Below are 25,500 nucleotides of genomic sequence, written 5' to 3' on the forward strand. Positions count from 1 at the left end.
TGCTGAGAAGGACGCTCCATCTCGTGGTGTCTCGGCCAAAACCCCATAACTTCAGTCTAGTTAGGAGAAACACACCAGACAAACCTCATTTGAGGGACATTCTACCAAATGCCTGACCAGTCCTCCTGGAAACTGTCAAGGTCATCGCAAACAAGGAAAGTCTGACAAACTGCCACAGCTAAGAGCCTAAGTAGACATAACTAAATGTCACGTGCTGTCGTGCATGCGATCCTGGGACAGAAAGAGGGATGCCAGGTAGACTCTAAGGAAATCTAAATGAAGCATGGACTTGAGTAGTCGTTATCAATACTGGTTTATGAACAGTGCATTGATAATGTACTAGGCTAATATAATATGTTAATCAGGTAAAATGGGTGTGAGGTCTACAGGAACTCTCTGTACTATCTTTGCAATTTTTCTGTAAATCCAGAAGTATTCTAAAATTTTAAAAAGTTTGCTTTTTAAAAATGTATTTTAAAAAAAGGTAATCATCCATAATCCTACCCTTTCCCCCAAAGAGCAAGTGGGATGGGGCGCCTGGGTGGCTCAGTCGGTTAAGCGACTGCCTTCGGCTCAGGTCATGATCCTGGAGTCCCGGGATCGAGTCCCGCATCGGGCTCCCTGCTCGGCGGGGAGTCTGCTTCTCCCTCTGACCCTCCCCCCTCTCATGAGCTCTCTAAGTAAATAAATAAAGTATTTTTTAAAAAAGGACTCCTGTGGGGCGCCTGGGTGGCTCAGTTGGTTAAGCGACTGCCCTCGGCTCAGGTCACGATCCTGGAGTCCCGGGATCGAGTCCCGCATCGGGCTCCCTGCTCAGCAGGGGGTCTGCTTCTCCCTCTGACCCTCCCCCCCTCATGCTCTCTGTCTCTCATTCTCTCTCTCTCAAATAAATAATCTTAAAAAAAAAAAAAAAGAGCAAGTGGGATGTACTGTGTTGGTGTTGGTCCAGGGAGGGAGGCCCCCTCATCCGCTGCTGGTGGGGGTGTGAAGAGGGGAGCAGCTCTGGGGATTCGCTTTGTCTCTACCCGTACATTACCTCGCCAACACCGCCTCCAGGTAGCTCTCCCGCATATACACCAGGAGACCTGTAAATACATGCTGAGCCTCATAGAGGCTCCTGCTCTGTACCTGAAATCCCATAGGCGAGATCAAGTTCAGGAATTAGGTTTTTAGAAAAGTAATACGATGCTTACGCTGTTTTAGATCATACACCCCATCAGGGCCTGCGCCTGCACACAATGTAATCAGACTCATCAATGTGCCTGAATATCTGGCCACTGCCATCAAGGACAGCAAAGGGCATAAATACCCCATTCATGAAGCATATAAATAGACACATCCTGTCTGGTCACTTTTTGCCACCAAATGAGTTTGTCCCAAACTAGCAAAGGAAAAAGAAGACAAACTAGATTTTCAGAGATTTGGGGATTTGGGAATTCCATAAGAGTGATTATCGAGGTGTAGTGGAAAAGTAATTGGGGGCATTGTGCCCACCAGCAGAGGAAGAGATAAAACCACTGTGTTGGTTCACATAGGGGAATCCAGTGGGGCCACTGCGACTACTGGGCAAGGTCTACGGGTCCCCCGTGAATAAATCTAACGTGTGTAGCCTGGGAAACGCGCTGCAAAAGCGGACGCCAAGTATGATTCCATTTATGAAACATTTTAAAATGTGAAATAATACTATATATTGTTTACATATAGATATATGGAATTAAAGTTTAAAAACTTGCAGGAGGAAGACACACGCCAAGTTCGAGAGACAGGAACAGGTCACCCCCATGCTGCCACTTGCCACCTTCAGCATAATCATATCCTCCTGGGTACAACCCGGTGGCCAGAGAAGTTCCCACCACAGGCACCCCCGTGGGGACAGCCTCTCCCAGACCCTGTGGGGAGGACAGGTGAAGGGAACCCGAGTGGCCCGCGGTGTCATCAGAACTCGTGTCCACTGCGGGGCAGAGAACTGTCAAGGCCACTCTTGGCGGGATGTTCGAAGCCGTAGTTGACGTAGGTGCTGCTGGCCGTGGACGTCGCGCCCGGGTGGCTCGGGCAGGAGGCCATCCTGGCCCTGGCAGCCTCTTCCATCTGCTTCTGCTCCAGCACTAGAGCCCCGTTGACATCAGGCCCTGCAGGGGAACAGCCACAGAGGACCGCGGTCAGGGCGGCCATGTGCTGGGACCGAGGCTCCTCCCTGCCCTGAGTCTGTCAGCGGGAGGAGGAGCAGCCTCTCTTAGCAAGGAGGGCTTGCTGGGGGCTGCCACCGGACGTTCCAGGAAGAAAGGAGAGAGGGGTTCCCAGGCAGGCGGGTATCTGCTCTGCAAGACAGATGTGGGGGGCGATAGGAGGGGCGGGGCCGGCTGTGTGGGAGGGGCCCTGCTGGGCTGGGACTGAGGGTGCAGGGGGCGGGGCCGCTGTGTGGGAGGGGCCCTGCTGGGCTGGGACTTGGGGGTGCAGGGGGCGGGGCCGCTGTGTGGAAGGCGCCCTGCTGGGATGGGACTGCCTGGTGCAGGGGGCGGGGCCGCTGTGTGGGAGGGGCCCTGCTGGGTTCAGGAGTGCGGAAGGCCCTGCCCCCATGCGCAGGCGCCTGGGCACTCACCCAGGTAGCTGAGGACTACTGGCAGGAAGACCAGGCCGTGCAGAAGGCCCAGCACGGTGATGAGGAGGTTGAGGCGGAAGAAGAAGATCTGGATGAGCTGCGCCTTGGCCAGGCCCAGGACGAGGATGCCGGGCAGGTTGGTCATGGCCACGCCAGCGAACACCTGGGGGTCACAGGCAGGCGTGAGGCCGGGCACGGGGCGGCGGGCGGAGGGGGGTAGGGGGGCGGCGGGCCCACTCACCGCGCTGCCCATGAAGACGGTGGCCTCCTTGGCCCTCTCCAGCCGGGTGGGCTGGGTGCTGACGGCAAAAGCGCGGGTGATGTGCGACACGAACTCCACGGAGATGCCCACCGCCTGGGGGCAGAGAGGAGCGTTAGGCGTGCAAGGGCCGGAGCGCGGGGTCTCCGGAAGGCAGCAGAGTGTCGGGTGAGGACGGGTTACCGTGACCAGGTTGATGAGGGACACGGCGTTGTAGCTGATGCCCCACAGGGCCATGAAGCCCACAGTGTCCACGAGGATCATGATGATGGAGAACAGGTTGAGGAGGCCCGAGCGCAGGTCCATGCCCAGCAGCAGGCAGCAGACGATGAAGGTGGGCAGCAGGCAGATGGCCAGCATGAAGAGGCCCTCGGGGACCACGTTCAAGTACTGCTCGTAGAACACGTTGGTGATCCTGCGGGGGGGCGGAGCGCTGTCACCGCTGGGGCGCGTGGCCTCCCGTGTCGGGCTCGGAGCGCCCCGGGGACCCTCTCCGCTCCCGCCGCCCCTGCCGCCCCCGCCGCCGGGCCTCACGTGTAGGGGAAAACCTCGAAGGCCGGGTCGGTGCCCGGCACCTGCCGCAGGTAGGCAGTGATGTTGGCCGCCAGCGCGCGTGACGCCCGCAGAGCTTCCGTGTAATCCTGCGAGTTCCGCAGCGGCTTGTGGTAGGCCATGAACCGCGAGGCTGCGCCCGCGGGGGGAAGAGGAACAGAGGAAGGGCAAGGTCAGAGTCTGCTGCAGGCACCCTCAGACCCTGGGCACACCCGACTGCGATCAGGGTTGGGAGGCCACCCCGATGGAATATTCCGTTGTGAGCAAGCGGGGTTCACACTGCAGCCCTGCAGGCGGTCCTACCCCCGCGGGAGCCGCGGGCCCAGCCTGCCTCTGCCGGGTGCACCCTAAAGACACTGCCCAGATAAACCCAGATGCTGTGCTCTAGGGTTTCAAAACACGCATTGGATTTTTCAAATTAAGTCAATTACTTTTCCAATGTGCATCTTCCTAGAGGGAAGGTCCAGAAGGGGAGACAGAAATGCAGGAGTGGTTCAGCTGATAGGGTGTCCGCAGGGCAGGGGCAATCGTCATCCGCTTAGCCAGCTGCCCACATCTGTGGTGATTTGTGCATGTGAGTAAGGAGTGTGGCTGACCCCCCAGCCCTGGAAGAGCCCAAGAGTGTCTCGCTGACTGAGGATTTGGGGGTGGGGAGAAGGAAGCAGGGCAGAGGGGTGAAGTCTGAGAACGGGGAACTGGGTAACATAGCCTCTGAGGACAGAGCCAGGGCAGGTGGAAGACTCCCCATGAAGGAGGAAGGGGAGAAGATTGCAGATTGAGAGGCTCTTCCCCGGGCCTTGTGGTGACCCCCAGGGCAGCTAACTCTGACCTTCCCTGCCGGGTGAGGCCACACTTACCTAAAATCTGGCCATTGGGTCCCAAATGCACGGAGGTGTTATACGCGGCCAATCCCCTGCAAGGCCGGAGCAAAGGCTTAATCAGGGACCTCGGCCACCCTCGCAGACCGTCTGTGCTTTCCACCCCAGGCTTACCCTTTGGGACACTGGATGTTGGGCGGGTCACTGAGGAACCAGGGAAGGTACTTGCGAAACTGCTCCTCTGAGGGCCGGATAGGGCCCAGTGTGAAGTTCATGCAGTTCTTCAAGCAGGCCAGGGAGTCTGCAAAGACAGCGGGGGCTCTGGGCAGCCCTCCATCCCCATCCAGGTCCCCAGGCACTGCCGCCCCCAAAACATGCAGCACGCGTGTGGCACGTGCGCTCTGGAGGAGGAGGGGTTCCCCTCTAGGTCATGGAAACCACCAGCAACTATAGCAGGTGAGGAAGCCAAGTGTAGGGCAAAGAAATGCCCCCTTCGGCCTCCCCACTCCACTGACAAATGCAGCTACTCTGGGGCCAGAGCCACATGCTACACTCGGCTCTCCCCCTTCCACCACCCGTGAGATCACAACTCGGGGGGTGCTCACCCCCACACGTGCCCCAAGCCTGTGCCCCCACCCTCACTGACCCTGCGAGAGTGCGGGAGGGGCTAAGAGGGCCTAGCCATGCTCCCCTCGCTTGCCTCAGTTTCCCCAAGCTGTGGTAGGCCGGGAGCCCCCAGAGGCCCTGACTCACTGACGGTCGAGGGGCAGAATTCGCCTTTATGAGCACCAAAGGTATAAAGGCGGCAGCAGGAGGATGGCGTCAGCCAGTCGATGAAGTCATCCACCCAGGAGGAGGCGGGGATGGCCAGGTAAGACCTGAGGGTCAGGGGAGAGGACGCTGGGGGGGGGGCAGGACCTGCTGGGCAGGCAGTGAGTCCTTCCCGGGGCCCGCCCCCCTCCTCCCCAGGCACAGGGCAGCGGAGGACAGGTGGGTGAGGTCAAGGAGTCCGGAAGGGGGGGTGGGGGGCACAGACAGGGCTTGGCTGGGGCACTCACTCCTCGGGGAACTCGGTGGCATACTGTATCTTCTGGGTTAAGGAGTAGCTGTCGCATCCCGCGCTAGAGCAAATGGCATTCATACCCGCCTCGCTGGAGAAGTTGTAGCCCCCCGTGGTGACAAAGTAGACTGGAGCCCCCACCTCAAAGTAGCGGTTCAGATTGAAGAAATAGTCCAGCAGGTATGAGTCCTGAGAAGACGGAGTAGAAGGTACCAGGCATCCATCCCCCCACCTGGACACCCCTGCGCCAGAAGCACCTGTCTGATAGACATAGTTTGGAGCTCTGGGGTCTGCCGAGAGCTTGCAGCTCCCAGGGAAAGGCCCGGAAGCTGAATAGTGGTCAATGCCAATCGCCTTCAGCTCTCAGCATGGTACCGGCTGCCCGGCCACACGCAGGCACTTTGCACGCAGCTTATGGGGCCCAGCGTGGGACAGGAGGACCCCGGCCCCTAAAGATCATGGGTTTGCACTCTGATTGCTGAGCACTGCTCCGATCTCAGTGGTGCAGAGTCGGGCTGCTGCCGTCAGCCCCCTCCTCAAGCTGGCACGCCTGCTGAGATGTTTAAGTGACTAGTGACAGGTTTATTAATTTTCCTCGCCATGTTTTCCCTTTTCCCCCTTTTGGCAGGCAGACGTAGAAGGAATGGGACATTCAGAAGCAATCACAAATACAAAAGAAGTCACCGCACGTTACGGTACCGGGGAAAGGCTCAGGCTCAGAAAAGATCTGATAAGTCTTTAATTTTATGCCTCAGGCTAATCTCCAGGACAGAGACACCAGCAACAATCACATTTCTTTTTTTAAAGCAAACCCCCTGGGAAGGGGGAGAATCTGATCTTTAGAGATCAGACACGATAAGACTCAACATTTCTCAACAACAACCATCCCAGACACTCATCAGACAGACACTTTAAAACACCTGCCTTAGGGATGCTCAAAGGGCATCCAGACAAAGCCAAGAAAAGAAAGTATGGACAAAATGGAATGATCAACCAATAGAAAACATAAAACAGAATCCAGAAAGGAATTTTGGAGCTGGAAAGTACGAGGACTACATGAAAAATTCTGGTCATAGATTACATAATCTTACATACATGAAACTCTAAAATTCCACCCCAAACCCCTTAAAACAAGTAAATAAATTGAGCAAGGTTGCAAGTTACAAGATCAACACATAAAAATCAGTTGCATTTCTATACACGAGCACTGACTAACCCAAACAGGAAACTAGGGAAAGCCTAGTTACAATAGCATAAAAAGAATAAGGTACTTAGGAATTAATGTCACCCAAGGGGTGAATGGACTACACGCTGCCAACCACACAGCATCGCCGAAAGAAATTAAAGAACACACAAATAAGCAGGAAGACATCTGCGTTCGTGGGCAAGAAAACTGATTATTGTCCGCTAGAGAGTCTCCAGATTCAGTGCAATCCTATCCAGATCCCAATGACCTTTCTTGCAGAAATAGAAAAATCCATCCTAAAATCCACAAGGGACTCCAAATAGCCCAAACAATCTTTAAAAGAAGAATAAAGTTGGAGGACTCAGGGCGCCTGGGTGGCTCAGTCAGTTGGGAGTCCAACTCTTGATTTTGGCTCAGGTCGTGATCTCAGGGTCGTGGGATCCAGCCCTCCATTGGGCTCCACACTCAATGGGCACTCCGCTTGGGATTCTCCCTCTCCCTCTGCTCTTCCCCACACTCACTCGCTCTCTCTCAAATAAATAAATAAATAAAATTTTTTAAAAAGTTGGAGGACTCACATTTCCTGATTTCAAAACTTGCCACAAAAATACAGTAATCAAAGCAGTGAGGTGCCAACACGAAGACAGACACACAGACCAACCAAATGGAAGAGCAAGCCCAGACATAAACCCAGGCATATATGGCGACATGGAATTTGACAAAGGAGCCCAGGCCATTCAGTGGGGAAAGGAAGTCTCCTCAACAGATGGTGCTGGGACAATGGGACATCCACACAAAAAAGAGTGAAGTTGGACCTTCAAAAATATACACAACTACAGCAGCAATGTCTACAAGAGCCAGACTGTGGAAAGAGCTCAGATGTCCTTCGACAGATGAATGGATAAAGAAGATGTGGTACATACATACAATGGAATATTATGCAGCCATCAAAAAGAACGAAATCTTACCACTTGCAACAACATGGATGGAACTGGAGGATATTATGCTAAATGAAGTAAGTCAATCAGAGAAAGACAAATACCATATGATCTCACTCATATGTGGATTATAAGAAACAAAACAAAGGATCACGGGGGAAGGGAGCGAAAAATAAAACAAGATGAAATCAGAGAGGGAGACAAACCATAAGAGACTCTTAACTCTAGAAATCAAACTGAGGGTTGCTGGAAGGGAGGTGGGTGGGGTGATGGAGTAACTGGGTAATAGGCATTAAGAAGGGCATGTGATATAATGAGCACTGGGTATCATATGCAACTGATGAATCACTGAACTCTACCTCTGAAACTAATAATACACTGTATATTAACCAAATTGACCTTAAATTTAAAAAAAATTAATATATACATATATGTTATATATATGTATATAATTACATATACATAATTTTGGTTATATGCTATTAAATGATTATCAAAATATCTATATCTCTTTACAAATATAGATATATACTCTTTTTAATGTGTTATCTCATTTATGTAAGTACATTTTCTTCTGTAATTAACTTTTACTAATGTAAAACTTGCTTTGATTTCTGTGTGCCTCATTCTAGTCAGATAATGAAGTGACTATGCAATCTAGGAGAAAAACAATTATATAAGGAAGTGTTTGTGACACAGGTATGATAATTTTTTACATTAAAAATATAATCACAATAAAAAAATTATACACAACTATGGGGCACCTGGGTGGCTTGGTCAGTTGAGCATCTGACTCTTGACCTCAGGTCAGGTCTTGATCTCAGGGTTATGAGTTCAAGCCCCATGCTGGGTTCCACACTGGGTTTGGAGCCTACTTAAAAAAAAAAAAGGAGGGCACCTGGGTGGCTCAGTTGGTTAAGCGACTGCCTTCGGCTCAGGTCATGATCCTGGAGTCCCGGGATCGAGTCCCGCATCGGGCTCCCTGCTCAGCAGGGAGCCTGCTTCTGCCTCTGACCCTCCCCCCTCTCATGTGCTCTCTCTCTCTCATTCTCTCTGTCTCAAATAAATAAATAAAATCTTTATAAAAAAAAAAAAAAAAAAAAAAAGGAAAGAGGGTGCCTGGGTGGCTCAGTCGTTAAGCGTCTGCCTTCGGCTCAGGTCATGATCCCAGGGTCCTGGGATCGAGTCCCACATCGGGCTCCCTCCTCGAGGGGAAGCCTGCTTCTCCCTCTCCCAGTCCCACTGCTTGTGTTCCTGCTCTCGCTATCTCTGTCTCTGTCAAATAAATAAATAAAATCTTAAAAAAAAAAGGAAAGAAAAAAATATACATAACTATGTACAAAATTAACTCAAAATGGATCTAACACTTATTGAATTTGTAATACCCTTAGAGGAAACACAGGAGAAAAGCTTCAAGATACTGGATTTGGTGATGATTTCTTGAATGACACCAAAAGCCCAGTTAACAAACAGGAAAATAGGCAAATTGTACTTGATGAAAATGAAAACTTTTTTTTAAAGATTTTATTTTTAAGTCATTGCTACACCCAACGTGGGGCCTGAACTCATGACCTGAGATCAAGAGTCACATGCTCTTCCCACTAAGCCAGCCAGGCACCACAAAACTTAAAAACTTTTGTTTATCAGAGCACACTACCGATAGAGTAGAAAGGCAACCAATAGAAATGAAGAAAAATCTGCAAATCATGTATCTGATAAGGGATTACTACCCAGAATATCTAGAGAACTCCCAAAATTCAACAAAGAAACAAAACAACAACAACAACAAAAAAGCAAACTGTTTCAAAAATGGGCAAAACACTTGAACAGACATTTCTCCAAAGAAGACACACAAATGGCCAATGAGCGCATGAAAAGACGCTCGACATCACTGCTCATCAGGGAAAGCAGATCAAAACCTCACTGAGATGCCACTTCACACCCGTCAGGACAGCTGCCATTGAAACGGAAAAAGAAAAAAGCCAGAAACAACAAGTGTTGGCGTGGACAGGGAGACATCGGACCCCTAGAGAGCCATAGAAGGGATCATAAAACAGAACAGCTGCGTGGAAAACAGTATGGGGGTCCTCAAAAAACTAAAATTAGAATTATGATCTGATCCAGCAGTTCCACCTCTGGGAACACATCCAAAAGCAGGTTCTGGAAGAGACAGAGGTGCGCCCGTGTTCACGGCACCCTCATTCCCAGCCGCTCAGACCCAGAAGGATCCCGTGTCCATAGCAGACAAATGATGGATAAACAAAATGTGGGGTATGTGTATGAAAATCCTCAGCCTGGAAGAGGAAGGACACCCTGACACCTACTCCAGCGTGGATGAACCCGGAGGACGCGGTGCTGAGTGGAGTGAGCCACACCCACAGGACACACGGTAGGGTTCCCGTTCTGGGAGGTGCTGCGAGGCGTCCAATCCACAGGGACGGAGAGGAGACGGTGGGCACCAGCGTGGGGGGACCACAGGGGGGTCGGTGGGGGTCCATAGGCAGGTGGGATCATCCTCGATGCCGTCCTCCTCAGATCCTACACGTGCTCCAGCCCCTCACACCTCTCTTCCACCCACAAGGCTCTCCAACTCCTCCAGCCACAGAGGTCTTGCCTTCCACAGAGCCCCATGGGGCCTGGGCATTCATGAACTGATTCAGCTTCCCTCCCCAGGTCAGCACCGTGAACAGCCCTGTACCGCCCGCCAAGCCCCTGGCCCCTGCCCTGCACCAGCCGTGTGTGCTGACCCTCCTGAACCCCAGGGGAGTGAGGCCACTAACTAGAGGTCACCAGGCACGGCTCACCTTGGGCAGGGCCAGCTCCTGATCCAGTCCCACGCTGATGTGGCACATGAAATAGAGCCCCACTCCAAACAGGCCCATGAACAGCAGCGGCTGAGGAGGGAGGGGGATATTCTGGAGCTGGGCAGACTTGAATCCCAGCTGCCCCTGTGCTTGAGTCCCGGGGCCCGGGCAAGCTGTCGACCCCTTCGCAGGCAGGCAGGACCAGGTGCCAGGCTGAGCAGACCCTCCCACTGCCGCTGCCCCAGGGGTGGAGGACCCCCAAGCCGTGCCTTCCGCCCCACTCACCACGACCACGCGCGTGACCCGGTGCAGCAGGAGTGGGACATAGAACTTCCAGAAGAATCGGAGCAGGAGCCCCTCGCTTTGGTCAGGTGGGGGCAGCTTCGGGGCGCCAATGCAGGGGCAGACATCCAACCGGGAGGCCTAGAGGGAAGCAGTCCCTCCGGGTGGCCCCAAAGCAGCCCTGGGCACTGCCTCCCCCCACCGCCCCCCGCGGAAGTGCCTCACAAGGGGACGTGCCAGAGTGCTGTGTTGTTTGTTTTTCTATCTTGATGAAACACCTCTAAACTTTGCACTGTCACAGAAACGCTAGCTCCCCGTCAACATCTCACTTCCATTTTTTTCTCGACCTTTTGTACTTTGCAGGTTTGATCATATTCCCCTAAATCACCTTTTCTCTGGGGCCCTGGGGGCTTCGTGGCCCACACATCCCAGCACGCTGTCCCTGCATCCAGCCCCACTCTCTGAGCCCTGCCCCCCATCCCCGCAGAGATGAGGCCGGGCAGGGCCCTGGGTCCTGCACCACCCCTACCTCCTGCCTCCTGCTGTCCAGAGAAAACAGGGCCACGAAGGCGGACACCTGGAGCAGGAAGTCAAGGACGATCGCAAAGCCGGAGGTCAGGGCAAAAGTTCTCACAGCTGGCATGGGGGTCAAGGCCCCTGGGGGTGCAGGGGTGAGTCTCAGGGCGAGGCGTCTGCTCAGAGCAGTGGAGGGAAGGGGGCTGCCCACACCCAGTGCCCCCAGCCCTCCTGCGGCCTGGCGGGGAGGGGCTGCCCAGGCTCACCGAGAAAGAAGCAGATGGCCTCAGACAGGCTGCAGAGCAGCATGCTGGGGGCCACTCTGCCCAGCGCACGGCCAATGTGCTCCTCTCGCCGCTCTCCGGGCCTCCGAGGCAGCCTCTGAGTGGGGACATCAGGGACAGGGTCCAGAGCCAGCCATGGGCAGGGAGCTGGCCCGTGCCCGTGCTCACCCCCGTCAGGAGCAGACCCTGCGAACGCTCTGCTCTCTGCCTCGTCCACTTCACGGGGTCTAGCCCAGAGACATGCTTGGCGCGTTTGGGGATGTCCATAGCCTGCTTATTCCAACATATCCCCGGGTCCCTCAATGTCCACCGACAGGAGAGCCTAAATCAACTTGGACTGTGCGTCCGTGGCATGCCCCGGAGGAGGCTGTGACCCTCATAGAGGGCATGACGGCCCGAGGGAGAGGGAGTGCAGGGGACACACGCGCTATGAAGATGACCCGGAACCTTCCAATCTCTACAGGAACCTGGGACGTGCATGCACGAGCAGAGCTGGCCAGAAGCCCGGGGGGTGCAGGGCCGTCCCAGCGAGAGGGGGAGACCCCCCCGCCCTCTTACCTGGTACTCCAGAACAAAGATGAAGATGTTGTCGGCCCCCACGGCAAGCACCAGGAAAGGCACCACCTGAAGGATCACCAGGGAGGAGGGCACGCCCAGGTAGGAGAAGAAGCCCATGGCCGCCGTGACTGCTCCCAGCACCACCGCCACCCCGCCCAGGCCCAGCGTGACCTTGGAGTCCACCTGCAATGGAACCAGGCTCAGCCTCCGGGCTGCACCCCACGGGAGCCTGCGCCTCTCCCACAGCACGCCTTGTGGGGTGTTCTAAAGCTCAGCTCTGCGTCTGCTCCAGGGCGGCCTGTCCGAGGGCAGGACACCCCCAAGAAGCATTACCCCTTGGGGAGCCCCTGCGGGGAAGGTTCCAGATGTCCGGACAAGCCACCCCGCCGTGCCCCCGCCCCCCGAATTCTCACCAGCACTCGGCGCCAGCTGGAGTATCTGCCCAGGGCCAGGGAGATGTACAGGAAGATGACGATGTAGCTGACCCCAAAGATGGGCAGGTCCTGGGCCGTGGTGCGGTTGATCTCGTCCTCCAGGGAGCGCTGTGGATGCACAGCCCAACAGCACTGACCCAGGGGCTCCCTGAGTCCCAGCGGGGCTGCGGGAGGGGGAGGAACCCACCCGAGGCCCCCCACCGGGGCCCTCCCCCCCCCCGCAGAGCCAGGGACCCTGAAACCTACCTCCGCCATGAATGCGACCTGGAACCTGCCAGCTGAACGCTGCTGGAAGGCTTTCACGTGCTCCAAGAAGGCCGCCTCCCAGAGCTTGACCTGCGCCAGCCGGGGGTCCCCAGGGGCATAGTTGTTGAGGGAGAAGGTCATGATCAGGGCCTCTGCCTCAGAGTAGTCCTTCCCTGGGATGAGAAATGCTCAGCCACCCTCCTTCCTCACCCCTGCTCCCCTCCCCGACTCCAGCCCCATCCCTGCCTCCCCCCGAACCCCAGCCCCATCCCTGCTCCCCTCCCCCCCCCCGCCCCACCCCTGCTCCCCTCCCCCACTCCAGCCTCACCCCTGCTCCCCTCGCCAACCTTCCTATCCAAGTCATTGTCTAACCCCTCCCCCCGACTTCCCTTCCTCAGCCAATGGCAGGGCCTGTGAACCCAGGCACAGACCAGAGGACCTGAGCAGGCTGGGAGAAGCTGAAGGAGATGGCAGGTCTGCGGCCCCCGCCAGCCCCCGCCAGCCCCCGCCAAACCTGGCCACCCCCAAGCAGCAAGAGCCCATCACTATTCCCTCCTGCCACTGCCCCTGCCCCATACTGCCCCCTTGCTGGCCTCCCCTGGGGCCACCGGCTTACCTTTGTAGCCCCCCACGGCCAGGAAGGGGAAGACCGGGCCCCCGTAGTCAGCCATGCAGCTCAGGCCTAGGGCCGTGCCATCCTTGAAGGTGAGCGGGGCACTGGGGACAGAAGGAAGGACCTTTCCTGGCCCTGTGCCCATTGCCAGGCCCGGCATCCAGCCCCAGGCTGTTAGCACCAGCACCTGACCCCAGGGTCAGAACCATTTCTCTCAACAGGATTTCGTGCGGCCCAACCCACAGTGGGCCCTCTCCCCGCACACCTGCCCGAGGCCCCGGGCTCAGGGCCGCAGCCCAGACGAGGTGGGTGGGCATCACATACACGGCCCCCTGGGGGACGCCAGGACTTCGCCCCTGGAGTCAGCACAAGACAGCTGCCTGGGCCTCGAGCTGCTCAACCTCTTCCCTCGCCGGCCTGGAACCCTCCAGGCCCTGAGTTCAGATCCTTCTTTCTGTGGACAGGTGAGCAGCCCGGCACCTCGGGCACGTCTCTACTGAGCCTTCCTGCAAGCACACCTTGGGCACCTGGACAAAGTGCTCTTTGCGAGTGACCACGTCGGTCACCAGCTGTCTTGGGCGTGCTGGTTTCCCTGTGACCTGGAGCAGCTCACTACACCCCTGGGCCCGTCTTCCTGCTCGAATGGGGATCAACAGTCCACCCAATAGCCGTTGTGAGCATCCAAAATCAAAATAAAGCCAACATGAGGACTAGACCTGGGACCAGAGCTTCCTGCCTGACCTGCTAGTTCTGAGGGCCAGCTGGGGCCGAGGCACAAACTCTGGGAAGTGGCCCAAACCATGGGCTTCCCCGAGGGGCAGAGCCCTGGGTCTCTCTCCTCTAATCCAGTGGTTCTCAGTGTGGCGTCAGGGCCCAGGGTCTGCAAGGCCAAACTTATTTTCATGGTAACACCACGATGCTTTTTGCCTTTCCCCCCTCATTTGCCCTCGGATATAAGGGGTACAGACGGTTTACCAACATGGCTTCAGACTCCATATTGCAACTAACATCTAGAAGACAACCACCGCTGACTGGCGTGGTATCAAAACTAACCCCAGGTATGTCGAAGGCTGTCGCAACACGCCTCCCTCGTCTGGCCACACAGGGGCGAGGCCAAGTGTTCTCACTTGCCTCCAACCGACAGACCACACGCAGATGCCAGGATCCAGCTGTCTTCTATTAAGCGAGACACTATGCTACCTCTGTGGGCATGCAATGGGCTCATTGCTGTGATTTGTAAAGAACTAATACAGCTTTTCTCATTTCTCAGTTTTGCTTTCTCGTGTGGGAGGTGTCAGTAGATAGAACCTGTGTTCTATCTATCTAGAGCTCTGTGGGGACCTGGGTCTCTCCAGACGCTGAGGACCTCTGCCTGCTGCAGCCTCCGAGAGCCTCGGCCACTGCCTGCCCACCTGCTGCCCTCCAGGCCGTGGTGGCCTGGGAGTCCTCACTCCCAGCCCCAAGGCCCAGAGGCCTCGTTAGGATCCTGGCCCACACCGCGGCAGAGCGGAGGCCGCTGGGGACCGAACCCAGAAAGCACCAGGCTGCGTGGCCGCCTCCTGCACAGGGGGCACCCAGCCCAGGCGCGTGGAGCCTGAGGCGAGCCCCAGCCCCTGCCCTGGCCCGAGAGCACCTCGCGGGGCACCCTGCTGGCCTGAGGGGCCCGCACAGAAGCCCACCACGTGTGGGGCCATCCCATTGCTCTGTAACACACACAGCAAGGACATGCAAGGGTGCCGCTGCTGAGTCCGAGTGGAGTCGGAACCGGGGAGGCCGAGATGGCCCCGCGCGAATCTGCGCCAGCGAGTGGGGCCCGTGGGGAGGCTTGGCGGGGGGGAGGGCGTGGTGCAGCCCGAGACCGAGACACCGAGACGCGGAGCCACGCGGGAGCCCTGGCGCCCACGGCAGCCCCGGCTGGAGCGGGCCGCGGGGCACTCACTTGGCGCAGTAGAGGAAGTGGTCCCTCCAGTCCACCTGGGAGGTCTGCCCCATGAGCGTCTGGTTGGCCGTGAGCAGCAAGCGCGTGCGGTTGTTCTGGAAATACTGCAGGAGGCTGTTGACGCAGCAGTCGGAGAGACTGGCGTTGCGCGGGTTGAGGGGCGCGAAGCAGATGTCCTGCAGCGAGATGTTGCGCTGCTCCGCGGGCGACCACACCTGCAGGTGCTGCAGCGTCTCCTGCAGGTGCAGCAGCTCCAGCAGGATGTCCGAGACCAGGATCCCGCTGAAGTTCTTGGGCCCAAGCAGCAGGGAGTCGTAGTGGTAGCTGGGCTGGCTGGGGGCCCTCAGGATCACCTGGTTGGTCCGGAAGAAGGGGTCGAAATGCTGGTCGTGGAACGCCTTCTCACTGCGGGCTTGGCTGCTGGGGGCCGACCACAGCTCCACGGGGTCCGTGGTCAGCTCCACAAAGGCCAGGCCTCCCGACAAGGCCACCACCACGGCGATGCACAGGAAGAGGATGGTCAGCGGCCACGAGGCCACCCACGTGCCCCAGCCCTGGAAGCACTGGCTAAGGACGGTGTGGGTGGAGAGGCTGAGTCTGTCAGACAGGCTTACGCCCGCCTTGGGGTCCGGCATCTTGTCCTGGTGGCGGGCCGAGGCCAGGCGGGTCCCCACCAGGAAGGTGGTGAGCAGGGCGAGTGCAGAGCAGAGGATGACGACGAGGGCCAGCCCTCCCGCCATCCGGCCCAGGTAGAAGGTGGCGTCCAGGGCCTGGGGCCGGGCGATGACCGGGCAGGATGCGGCGCAGTCCTGGCAGGAGCAGGCGGCCGTGCCGTTCCCCTGGGACTCGTTGCAGGGCCTGATGTCCGTGCTCAGAGGCTGCATCCCGCTCCCGGGGGCCTGGCCCGGCTCCAGCAGGTGGAAGGTGATGTCCAAGGGGGCCAGGCCGTTCCCTGTGTCCCCCTGGAAATTGAGCCAGCGCTGAGCGTTGCAGAGGGCGGAGCCGTAGACGCCGCACATGGTGCCCACGGCCAGCGTGGCGGCCGAGGGGATGCGCACCCGGCTGCAGGAGTCGTAGGTCCGCTGGGCGAAGCTGCTCTGGTAGAAAGCCTCGTAGGCCACCACGGCCTGGGCCCGGCCGCCCCCGCCCCCCGCCACGCGGGTCACGTTGATGAAGAGGCTCTGGTCGGGGCTGCAGGTGTTGTGGCAGTGTAGGTTCACGAAATTGTCGGTGCAGGCGGGGCAGCGGGTGAGGAGGGCCTTGGTGACCGCCAGGCTCACCTCCAGGGACACCAGCTGCTTAGGAGAGCAGCAGGCGTAGGTGGTGGTGGGGCCCGAGTAGAGGCGGGGGCAGATGCGCTGGAGGAGGGCCAGGTGGTGGCCTGTGATGTGGACGGCAGGCGTGTTGGACAGGCAGGACACGTTCGACAGAGGGGCCAGGCCCCCGGACAGCTCCGGGTTCTTCCCACACTCGTCGTAGAAAGCGCAGTAGCCGGGCTGGTGGATCGGCGTGTACAGCGCGCCCTGGGCCTAGGGGGCAGGGCGGCGTCATCACGGGCCCCAGCACCAGGCAGCGCCTCGGGAGGTGGCGGGCAGTGCGGGCAGGAGGACCCGTGGCCGGGGCACGCGTGGGTGCACCGCTGGGCGACCCAGGGAGAGGTGGGCAGGCACAGCCGGGCCGTCATCCTGAGTGGCGGGGGTCACTGGAGAGGGAGGTGCCCGGGCAGACCTGCATTTAGCAAGGTCATGGCGGAGGGTGAGGAGACAGGTGGGGAGAACGGGGTGGGCTGGGAGACCCCTGGAGGCTGCGGCGTGGTCCTGCTGGGACACGGTGGCCCCTGACGGGTCGGGGGCTGAGTCCAAGTGGCCCTGAGCCCTTGGGGCACAGTGGCTTCGAGGGTCCCGCCGTCTGCCGGAGCTGCAGCCCACACCCCGAGGCCCAGGGCCCCTCTTGGAGATTCTGTGCAGAGCTTCCCCTGCCCTCACCTGCTTGGTCCTCCCGGACGTGCGAGTGACGGAGAAACTCGAGGCAAGAGCCCCAGAACTCCCCCGGCCTCCAGATGCTAAATCCTCGTCAGGTGATCCCCCTGAGCTCACCCCACAGCATCCCAGGACAGGACCCTCCCTCATCCCTGCGCTCCCGCCTCAGGCCAGGACGTCCACGGCGCACCAGCGATGGGAGGCGCTCCCTCATCCCCGGTCCCCGGGACCCCCACCCCGCACCCCTGCTGGGGCCAGCTGGGATCCCTCATCCGTCCACAGACCAGCGCCTCAGACTCCAGGCCCTCCTCTCCGGCCATGCAGCCCCCGGCACAGCACCCCCCAGGCAGGCGGTGGTGGAGGGGCCGCCAGCACCCGCACTCACCAAGTGCAGGACCAGTGCCCACAGCAGCCAGCCCCTCAGGCCGGCCTCCGCCATCCCAGTGCAGGGGAAGGGGTCCGAGGGCAGTGGGGCTAGGCCACGGGGACAGCCGGGGACAGCCAAGGGCTGGCTCTTGGAGACACACCGTGCTTGTCTGGGTGGCTCATGCACTGAAACTGGGGGTGCACAGCTAGGCAGCCTCCCCGTTACGGACAGCCTGGCCTGACTCGGCTGGGACCAATGGGGCTGAGCCTCACACCTCCCAGGGCTCCCAGCTAGTTAATGATCCACCTTCTCCTGCCCTCCTGCCTTTGTCCCACTCTCTCGATGAGCCTCCTGGTGAGGTGCTGGGATCTCCCCTTGGCCCACTTCCCAAAGCAAGAGCTGGCCCTCCGAACCCCCCGCCCCCACCCTGCCCACCCTCACCCCGCCCAGCCTCAGACCCCCTCTCTGCCCAGCCCTCTCTTGAGACCACGCCAGCTGTGGTTGGGACACACCCTTGCACTGTCAACCTTAGCAACAGTTGTTAATTAATACTAACAACCTGATAACAGAGGGGACAGTTAGGGGTGGAGTGACCACTGACAAATCTCCTCCTCTGGGTGGGGGGGAAGATCAGCCCCCCGAGGCCTGACAGTGCCCAGAGACCCCAGATGCGAGAGCCAGGGCCTCCTCTGCCCACCCGGCTCTCCCACCCTGTCCCCCTCCCTCCTGTCCCGGGCCAGGCCTGTCCCTGCCAACCCTGCAGGGGCAGTGAAACTGGGAGCCCCACACAAACAGCACAGGTGCATGGTACTCGCCTTCTGCTCCCTCCCTTGGGCTCTCCCTATCACCGGATGGACCAGACCTTGGCCCCCACGCCAAGGCTGAGCTGATAAGGGAGCCTGCGGGGAGCACCTTCTGTGTGGCCGCCTACCCAAGGCAACTGCTATCTCTCAGATCCTGTGTCTCATGGACCCTGGCCTGACTCAGAAGAGCCACCCCAGACGTGCCAGGGAAGACAGAAGCCGAGGGGCAATCAGGCCCACCCTGAGTCAGCTCTGAGTCAGCCGCGGGTGGGGAGAAGAGTCAAGGGCCCAGGGCTGCCTGTGTGTCACCATCCAGTCCCCTCTGGGCCCTGCCCCCATATACCTGGCTGGCCCATGCGGAGACTCCAGCCCCCACTCAGGGTTTCCGTCCCCGCTCCAGGATCTTCCCCCTGAAGCAGATCCTGAGATGGGGATTTCACTGCACATAGTTTATCACAGGTGATCCCAGATGGCCCCAGCGCGGGGGCGGGGATGAGCCAGGGGATGGAAAGAAGCCTGTGTGGTCTCCGGGGTCTTAGCGGAGACTCAGCCAGGCTGAAGCAGCAGCTGGACCCTGAGCAGAAGATGGACGTGCTCCCCACAGTCTGTGTGCTTCCCGCCGGGCCGTGCCCTGCAGAGCAACAGATCCAGCTCCTGGAGCCAGAGGCCAGTTGCTGCCAGTATGTCATTATGATGCCTTAGTTTTGGGTTTGTAACTTTGTGCCCAACTGTAGTTCCTCGATCTTGCATTGATTCAGACCCGAGATCCTAGAGAGGAGACCAGCGTGCCAATGGGCGCCAGGCTTCTGCCCGAAGTGCACAGCTCACAGTGTCGGGGGAAGGGCTCAGACGATTGACGCCCGGGACTGAAATGCTTTCCGCTGACACCAGCAATCCCCAAGCGCCCCAGTCAGCAGCCTCGCCTTCATGGTGCGCGGTCTCTGTTGTCAGACTGGAGGCCTCAGTTTCCCTTTTCCTTCGTGACGAGGGACATGGGGTATGCCCGCTCCGGCCCAGAGAGGAGTGAACGGGAGCCAGTCTCCCAGCTCAGGAGACGGTGGGCAGAGAAGCCTGCTGGGGTCCAGGTTGGCGGATGCTGGGCAGTCTGCCCCAGGCAAGCCCTGCCCCCTCCTGGGGGGGGGGGCCTTCGGAGAGTCCGAAGTCTGGGCTGAGAGGTAGGGGTCAGGCTGTGGCGCTCAGCCAGAGGCGGCCTGGGCACGACACCTGGCTGGGTCTGCGTCTGACCAGCCCGGGTGCGCTGTGGGGACTCCCTGGGCGCCAGACTGCAGGGTGAGATTTCGGGTCTGGAACTCTGATGCTACTTGCCGAAGGCCTGTGTCCACAGTGCTGGCAAGAGATGCTTCTTTGCCCTCCCAGCCTCCTTTGCAGCTGCCAGTGGCCCCGCGATCTGGTTCTGGACAGTGTGAAGACTTTTTTTTTTAAATAAGTGTCATTTTTTTTTTGGAGCAGTCTTCTGTTTACAGGAGTTCCCCTACACTCCGTCATGTGCCCACAGCCCCCAGTACTAACCTCTTGTGTTAGTGGGGCATATTTGCCAAAATCGTCCTTGTCTTTCTTGTGACCGGCTTATTGCACCGAACAGAAGGTCCTCACGCTTCATCCCTGCTGGAGCGGGCATCAGAAATTCCTTTCCTGGGGCACCTGGGTGGCTCAGTCGTTAAGCGTCTGCCTTCGGCTCGGGTCATGATCCCAGGGTCCCGGGATCGAGCCCCACATCGGGCTCCCTGCTCGGCGGGAAGCCTGCTTCTCCCTCTCCCGCTCCCCCTGCTTGTGTTCCCTCTCTCGCTGTGTCTCTCTCTCTGTCAAACAAATAAAATCTTTAAAAAGAAAAAAAAGAAATTCCTTTCCTAAGGCTGAATGCTAGTCCGTGGCGTGGACAGACGACGTGGTGCCGATGGACGCCTGGGTGCTTCCACTGTTTCACTACTGTGAATAATGTCACAACCATGGGTGTGCAGCTTGCCTTCCAGACCCTGCTGCAGATCTCCGGGGTATGTATCTAGCCGTGGGATTGCCAGGTCAATTGGCAACTCTATTTTTAGCTTTTTGGGGAGCCAGCATACCGTGTCCCACAGTGGCTGCACCCTTTCCCACCCCCACCTTTCCCACCTTCCACAGGCGCCTTGCTGCTGTTTCGGTGGTGCCATCCTAATGTTCTCATCTGCAGTTCCCTGATGATCAGTGATGTTGAGCGTCTTTCATGTGCTCACTGGCCATTCATACATCTTCCCTGGAGAAATGTCTATTCAAGATCCTTGTCCATTTTGTAATCAGACTAGGTGTTTTGTTCGATTGTTTCTTGCTGGTGCATTTAGGTGTTGTCTATAAAATCTGGATATTGATCCTTTATCAGGTATGTGGCTTGCAAATGTTTTCTCCTGTAGGTTGCCTTTTTATGCTGTTGACAGTGACCTTGGATGCACAAAGTTTTAGAACTTTCACGACATCAATTTGCTGATTTGCTGTGTTGCTGATTTGCTGTGTCTTTGATGTCATAGCCAATGAATGACTCACCGACAAATCCCATGGCCCGAAGTTTTTGCCCTGGTTTCTTCTAAGAGTTTATAGTTTTATCTCTTATTTTTTGTAAGTAGGACCCATGCCTAATGTGGGGCTTGAACTCACGATCCTGACACTGAGAGTTGCGTGCTCCACCGACTGAGCCAGCCGGGCGCTCCTACAATCTATGATCCAGTTTGAGTTAATTTTTGTATATGGTGTTAGTAAGGGTCCAACTTCATTATCTCACAAAATGGATATCCACTTTTCCAAACATTTCGTGAAAAGACTGTCCTCTCTCCATTGAACAGTCTTGGCACCCTTGTCAAAGGTCATTTAACCGTATATGCAAGGGTTTGCTTAGAGGCTGCTTATTCTGTGTCATCCCCTTGGTCCCTAAGACCGTCTTATGCACCATCGCCTTCATTGCTGTATTTTTTCTAGAGAGGGAGAGAACAGGGGGAGGGGCAGAGGGAGAGAATCTAAAGCAGACTCCACACCCAGGACAGAGCCCGATGCAGGGCTTGATCTCGAGACCCTGAGATCATGATCTGAGCCAAAATCAAGAGTCAGATGCTTAACTGACTGAGCCCCTGATTACTTTTATTTTGTGGTAAGTTTTGAAGTCAGGAAATGTGATGTCTTCCAACTTTGTTCTTTTCTCAAGAATTTGTTGTTTTTTTTACTCTTTGAGGTCCCTTAAGATTCCAATACGAATTTTAGGGTAGATTTTTCCATTTCTGCAAACAATGACATCAGGATTTTGACAGAGATTGCATTAAATCAGTAGCTCACTTTGGATAATAACAATATCAACTATTCCAACCTGTCCATGAACATGGTGTTCTGTTCCAGTTACATCTCCTTTAATTTCTTTCAGCAATGTTTTCTCGTTTTCAGTGTATAGATCTTTCACTTCCTTGGTGCAGTTAATTCCTAAGTATTTTATTCATTTTGGTGCTATTGCAAATGGAATTTTTTCCTCAATTTCCTTATCAGTTTTTTCATTGTTCTTGTATAGAAATGCAACTGGTTTTTGTGTGTTGACTTTGCAACCTTGCTAAATAAATTTGTTTATTTGGTTTTTTTTTCTTTCAAAGATTTTATTTATTTGACAGAGAGAGAGACAGCGAGAGAGGGAACACAAGCAGGGGGAGTGGGAGAGGGAGAAGCAGGCTTCCCGCCGAGCAGGGAGCCCGATGTGGGGCTCGATCCCAGGACTCTGGGATCAGGACCCAAGCCAAAGGCAGACGCTTAACAACTGAGCCACCCAGGTGCCCCATAAATTTATTTGTTCTAACAGGTATTTGTGTGAAGTCTTTAGGGTTTTTTACATATAAGACCATTTCATCTGCAAACAGAGACCATCTTACTTCTTCCTTTCCAATTTGGATACCTTTTTTTTCTTCTTCTCCCCTAACTGTTCTGGCTGTACTACACTCGATGGGAGTGGTGACGTGGGCATCCCTATCTTATTCTTGATCTTAGAGGAAAATCTCTCAGTCTCACACCGAGTACGACGTTTGCTGTGGGTTGTTTGTAGATGACTTTTATTATGTTGAGATATTCCTTCTACTCATAGTCTTTTGAGTATTTTTATCATGAAAGCATGTTGGATTTTGTCAAATGCTTTTCTCCATCAACTGAGATGTCGTAAATAGTAAACTTGTTGGGCTTTTCCCCTACATTTTGTTGATGTGGCATATTACACCAATTGACTTTGCATGTTGAACCATCCTTGCATTTGTTTAATAAATCCTACTTAGTCATGGTGTTTAATTCTGTTAATATGTGCTGAACTCTTTTCACTAGTATTTTGTTGAGGATTTTTGCATCAATATTCACAAGGGATATTTGTCTGTAGTTTCCTTTTCGAGTAGTGTCTTTGGCTTTGGCATCAGGGGAATGCTAGCCTTTTAAAGTAGGTTAAAAGTGTTTCCTCCACTTCAATTTTTTAAAAGATTTTATTTATTCATTTGGCAGAGAGAGAGAGAGGCAGGGAGAGGCAAGAGAGAAGCAGGCTCCCCGCTGAGCAGGGAGCCCGATGCAGAACTTGATCCCAGGACCCTGATTCACGACCTGAGCCGAAGGCAGATGCTTAACCGACTGAGCCACCCAGGCATCCCTAGGGTTCATCCATTTTCTATACTATTTTCCTACTCTCTATTTCATTGATCTCTGCTCTTATCTTTGTTATTTCCTTCCTCCTCCTAACTTTGGGTTTAGCCTGTTCCTCTTTTTCTAGTTCCTTAAGTTGAAAAGTTAGGATGATGATTTCAGATCCTTCTTTTTTTTTTTTTTTTTAAAGATTTACTTATTTATTTGACAGAGAGAGACACAGCGAGAGAGGGAACACAAGCAGGGGGAGTGGGGGAGGTAGAAATAGGCTTCTCGCTGAGCAGGGAGCCCGAGCAGGGAGCCCGATGTGGGGCTCGATCCCAGGACCCTGGGACCATGACCTGAGCCGAAGGCAGATGCTTAACGACTGAGCCACCCAGGCGCCCCTCTCTCTAACTTTTGTGTGCATGGGATTACCTTGAGTCATTAAGAAAAAGTTCGTTTTTTTTTTTTTTAAGATATTATTTATTTATTTGACAGAGAGAGACAGAGTGAGAGAGGGAGCACAGGCAGGGGGAGTGGGAGAGGGAGAAGCAGGCTTCCCGCCGAGCAGGGAGCCCGATGCGGGGCTCAATCCCAGGACCCTGGGATCATGACCTGAGCCAAAGGCAGACGCTTAACGACTGAGCCACCCAGGCGCCCCAGGACCACAGTTTTTGTGTGTGTGTTTTAAGATTTTTATTTATTTATTTGACAGAGAGAGACACAGCGAGAGAGGGAACACAAGCAGGGGGAGCGGGAGAGGGAGAAGCAGGCTTCCCGCCCAGCAGGGAGCCCGACGCGGGGCTCGATCCCAGGACGTGGAATCATGACCTGAGCCGAAGGCAGAAGCCCAGCGACTGAGCCACCCAGGCGCCCCCAGATCCTTCTTTTTTCTAATGTAAACATTTATAGTTGTAAATTTCCCCCTTAGCAACTGCTTTCACTACATACCCTAGGTTTTGGTATGCTGTATTTTTAAGTATTTTCTTCTTTCTTTCTCTTTCTTCTTTTTTCTTTCCTTCCCTCCTTCCTTTTTTGATAGGGTAGAGGGAGGAGAGAATCCCAAGCAGACTCCCCGCTAAGCACAGAGCCTGACACGGGGCTCGATCCCATGACCAACATCATGACCTGAGCCTAAATCAAGAGTCGACGCTCAACTGACTGAGTGACCCAGGCACCCCAATCTTTAAGTATGTTCTAACTTTGTGATTTGTTCCTTGAGCCATTGGTTGTTTATGAGTGTGAGGTATAATTTCCGCAAGTTTGAATCTTCCAGTTTTCCTTCTAACTTTATCCAGTTGTGGTCAGAGAAGATATACCATATAATATCTACCCTTTTAAATGTTGGGATTTAATTTGTGACTTAATTGCATGTATATTTGAGAAGAATGTGTATTTTGTTGCTGGTGGGCAGAGTGCTTTGTATTTGTTAGATCTAGTTGGTTTATTGTGTTGTTCACATCCTCTATTTCCTTTCTTACTGTATGTCTGGATGTTCTACCCATTATTAAGAGGGGGTCTTGGACTCTCCTACTATTGTTATAGAACTTCCTATTTCTCCCTTCAATTGTTAATTTTTGCTTCATAGATCTTGATGGTCTGTCATTAGGTGCATAAATGTTTATACACACTAATCTTTCCTGTGCTGAACCTTGTATTAATATATAACGTCCTTCCTTGTCTCTTGTAATCTTTTAAGATTTTATTTATTTATTTGTCAGAGAGAAAGAGAGCACGAGCAAGGGGGAGGATCAGAGGCAGAGGGAGAAACAGACTCTCTGCTGAGCAGGGAGCCTGACGAGGGGCTCGATCTCAGAACCCTGGGATCATGACCTGAGCCAAAGGTAGTCGCTTAACCGACTGAGCCACCCAGGCGTCCCTCTTGTAATCTTTTTGATTTAAAGTCTATTTTGTCCGGTATTAGTATGACTACCCCTAGTCTCTTTTGGTAACATTTGCATAGAATATCTTTCTCCATCCTTTCACTATCAACCTGTGGGTTTATTTGGATCTCAAATGAGTCTCTTGTAGACAGCAGAGTTGGATATTTTCTTACCCATTCTGTCAACTTTTGACTTTTTATTGGACAGTTTAATTCATTTACATTTAAAGTACTTTAAATGTAGTAACTTAAAAAGGAGGGATTGGGCACCAGGATGGTGCAGTTGGTTAAGCATCCGACTCTTGGTTTCAGCTCAAGTCCCGATCCCAGGGTCATGAGATCAAGCCCCGTGTCTGGCTCTATGCTCCGCATGCAGTCTGCTTGGGATTCTCTCCCTTCCTTTCCCTCTGCACCTCCAGCTCATGCTCTAATAATTAAAAAAAGAAAAGAAAAGAAAAGGAGGGACTTAACTTCTGTCAGTGTGCATTCTGACTTCGTGTCATTTGTTTTCAATATACCCTATAGCTTTTTGTCCTCATTTTCTGCATCCCTGTCTTCTTTTATGTTTAAGTTTTATTTTACAGTGACATGTTTAAATTCCTCTCTCATTTCCTTTTCTGTATATTCTATAGCTATTTTCTTTGTGGTTGCCATGGGGATTACATTTAACATTCTGAAGTTATAACACTCTGATCTGAATTTATACCAGATTAATTTCAAAAATATACAAAATCTCTGCTTCTTTACAGCTCTACCCCACC

General features: G+C 54.9%; 1 protein-coding gene across 1 annotated transcript; it reads right to left on the bottom strand.

Annotated features, from left to right (window-relative positions):
* Nucleotides 1–1,662: 1,662 nt before the first annotated feature.
* On the bottom strand, nt 1,663–17,614 carry NPC1L1 (NPC1 like intracellular cholesterol transporter 1). Its single transcript, XM_021703710.1, has 19 exons — nt 17,453–17,614; nt 15,089–16,617; nt 13,153–13,253; nt 12,537–12,709; nt 12,270–12,398; nt 11,857–12,039; nt 11,281–11,395; nt 11,028–11,155; nt 10,502–10,639; nt 10,217–10,306; nt 5,287–5,477; nt 4,982–5,106; nt 4,403–4,529; nt 4,268–4,323; nt 3,393–3,543; nt 3,042–3,273; nt 2,841–2,954; nt 2,600–2,762; nt 1,663–2,129 (listed from the first exon to the last, which is right to left on the bottom strand). Exons 1-19 carry the CDS (start codon nt 17,504–17,506, stop codon nt 1,936–1,938), a joined length of 3,993 nt encoding a protein of 1,330 aa, XP_021559385.1. The 5' UTR covers nt 17,507–17,614; the 3' UTR covers nt 1,663–1,935.
* Between the last annotated feature and the right edge of the window lie 7,886 nt (nt 17,615–25,500).

Source organism: Neomonachus schauinslandi, chromosome 12 (genome assembly GCF_002201575.2).
Source record: "Neomonachus schauinslandi chromosome 12, ASM220157v2, whole genome shotgun sequence".
In the NCBI taxonomy this organism is placed as follows: domain Eukaryota; kingdom Metazoa; phylum Chordata; class Mammalia; order Carnivora; family Phocidae; genus Neomonachus; species Neomonachus schauinslandi.

Excerpts from the sequence above, each read along its gene's own strand:
- NPC1L1 (XM_021703710.1), bottom strand. The coding sequence starts at position 17,506 with ATGGCGGAGGCCGGCCTGAGGGGCTGGCTGCTGTGGGCACTGGTCCTG. Across the intron at positions 3,544-4,267 it reads ACCCAATGGCCAGATTTTAG|CCTCGCGGTTCATGGCCTAC; the intron begins GTAAGTGTGGCC and ends CCGCGGGCGCAG. Across the intron at positions 2,130-2,599 it reads AGTAGTCCTCAGCTACCTGG|GGCCTGATGTCAACGGGGCT; the intron begins GTGAGTGCCCAG and ends GTTCCCCTGCAG.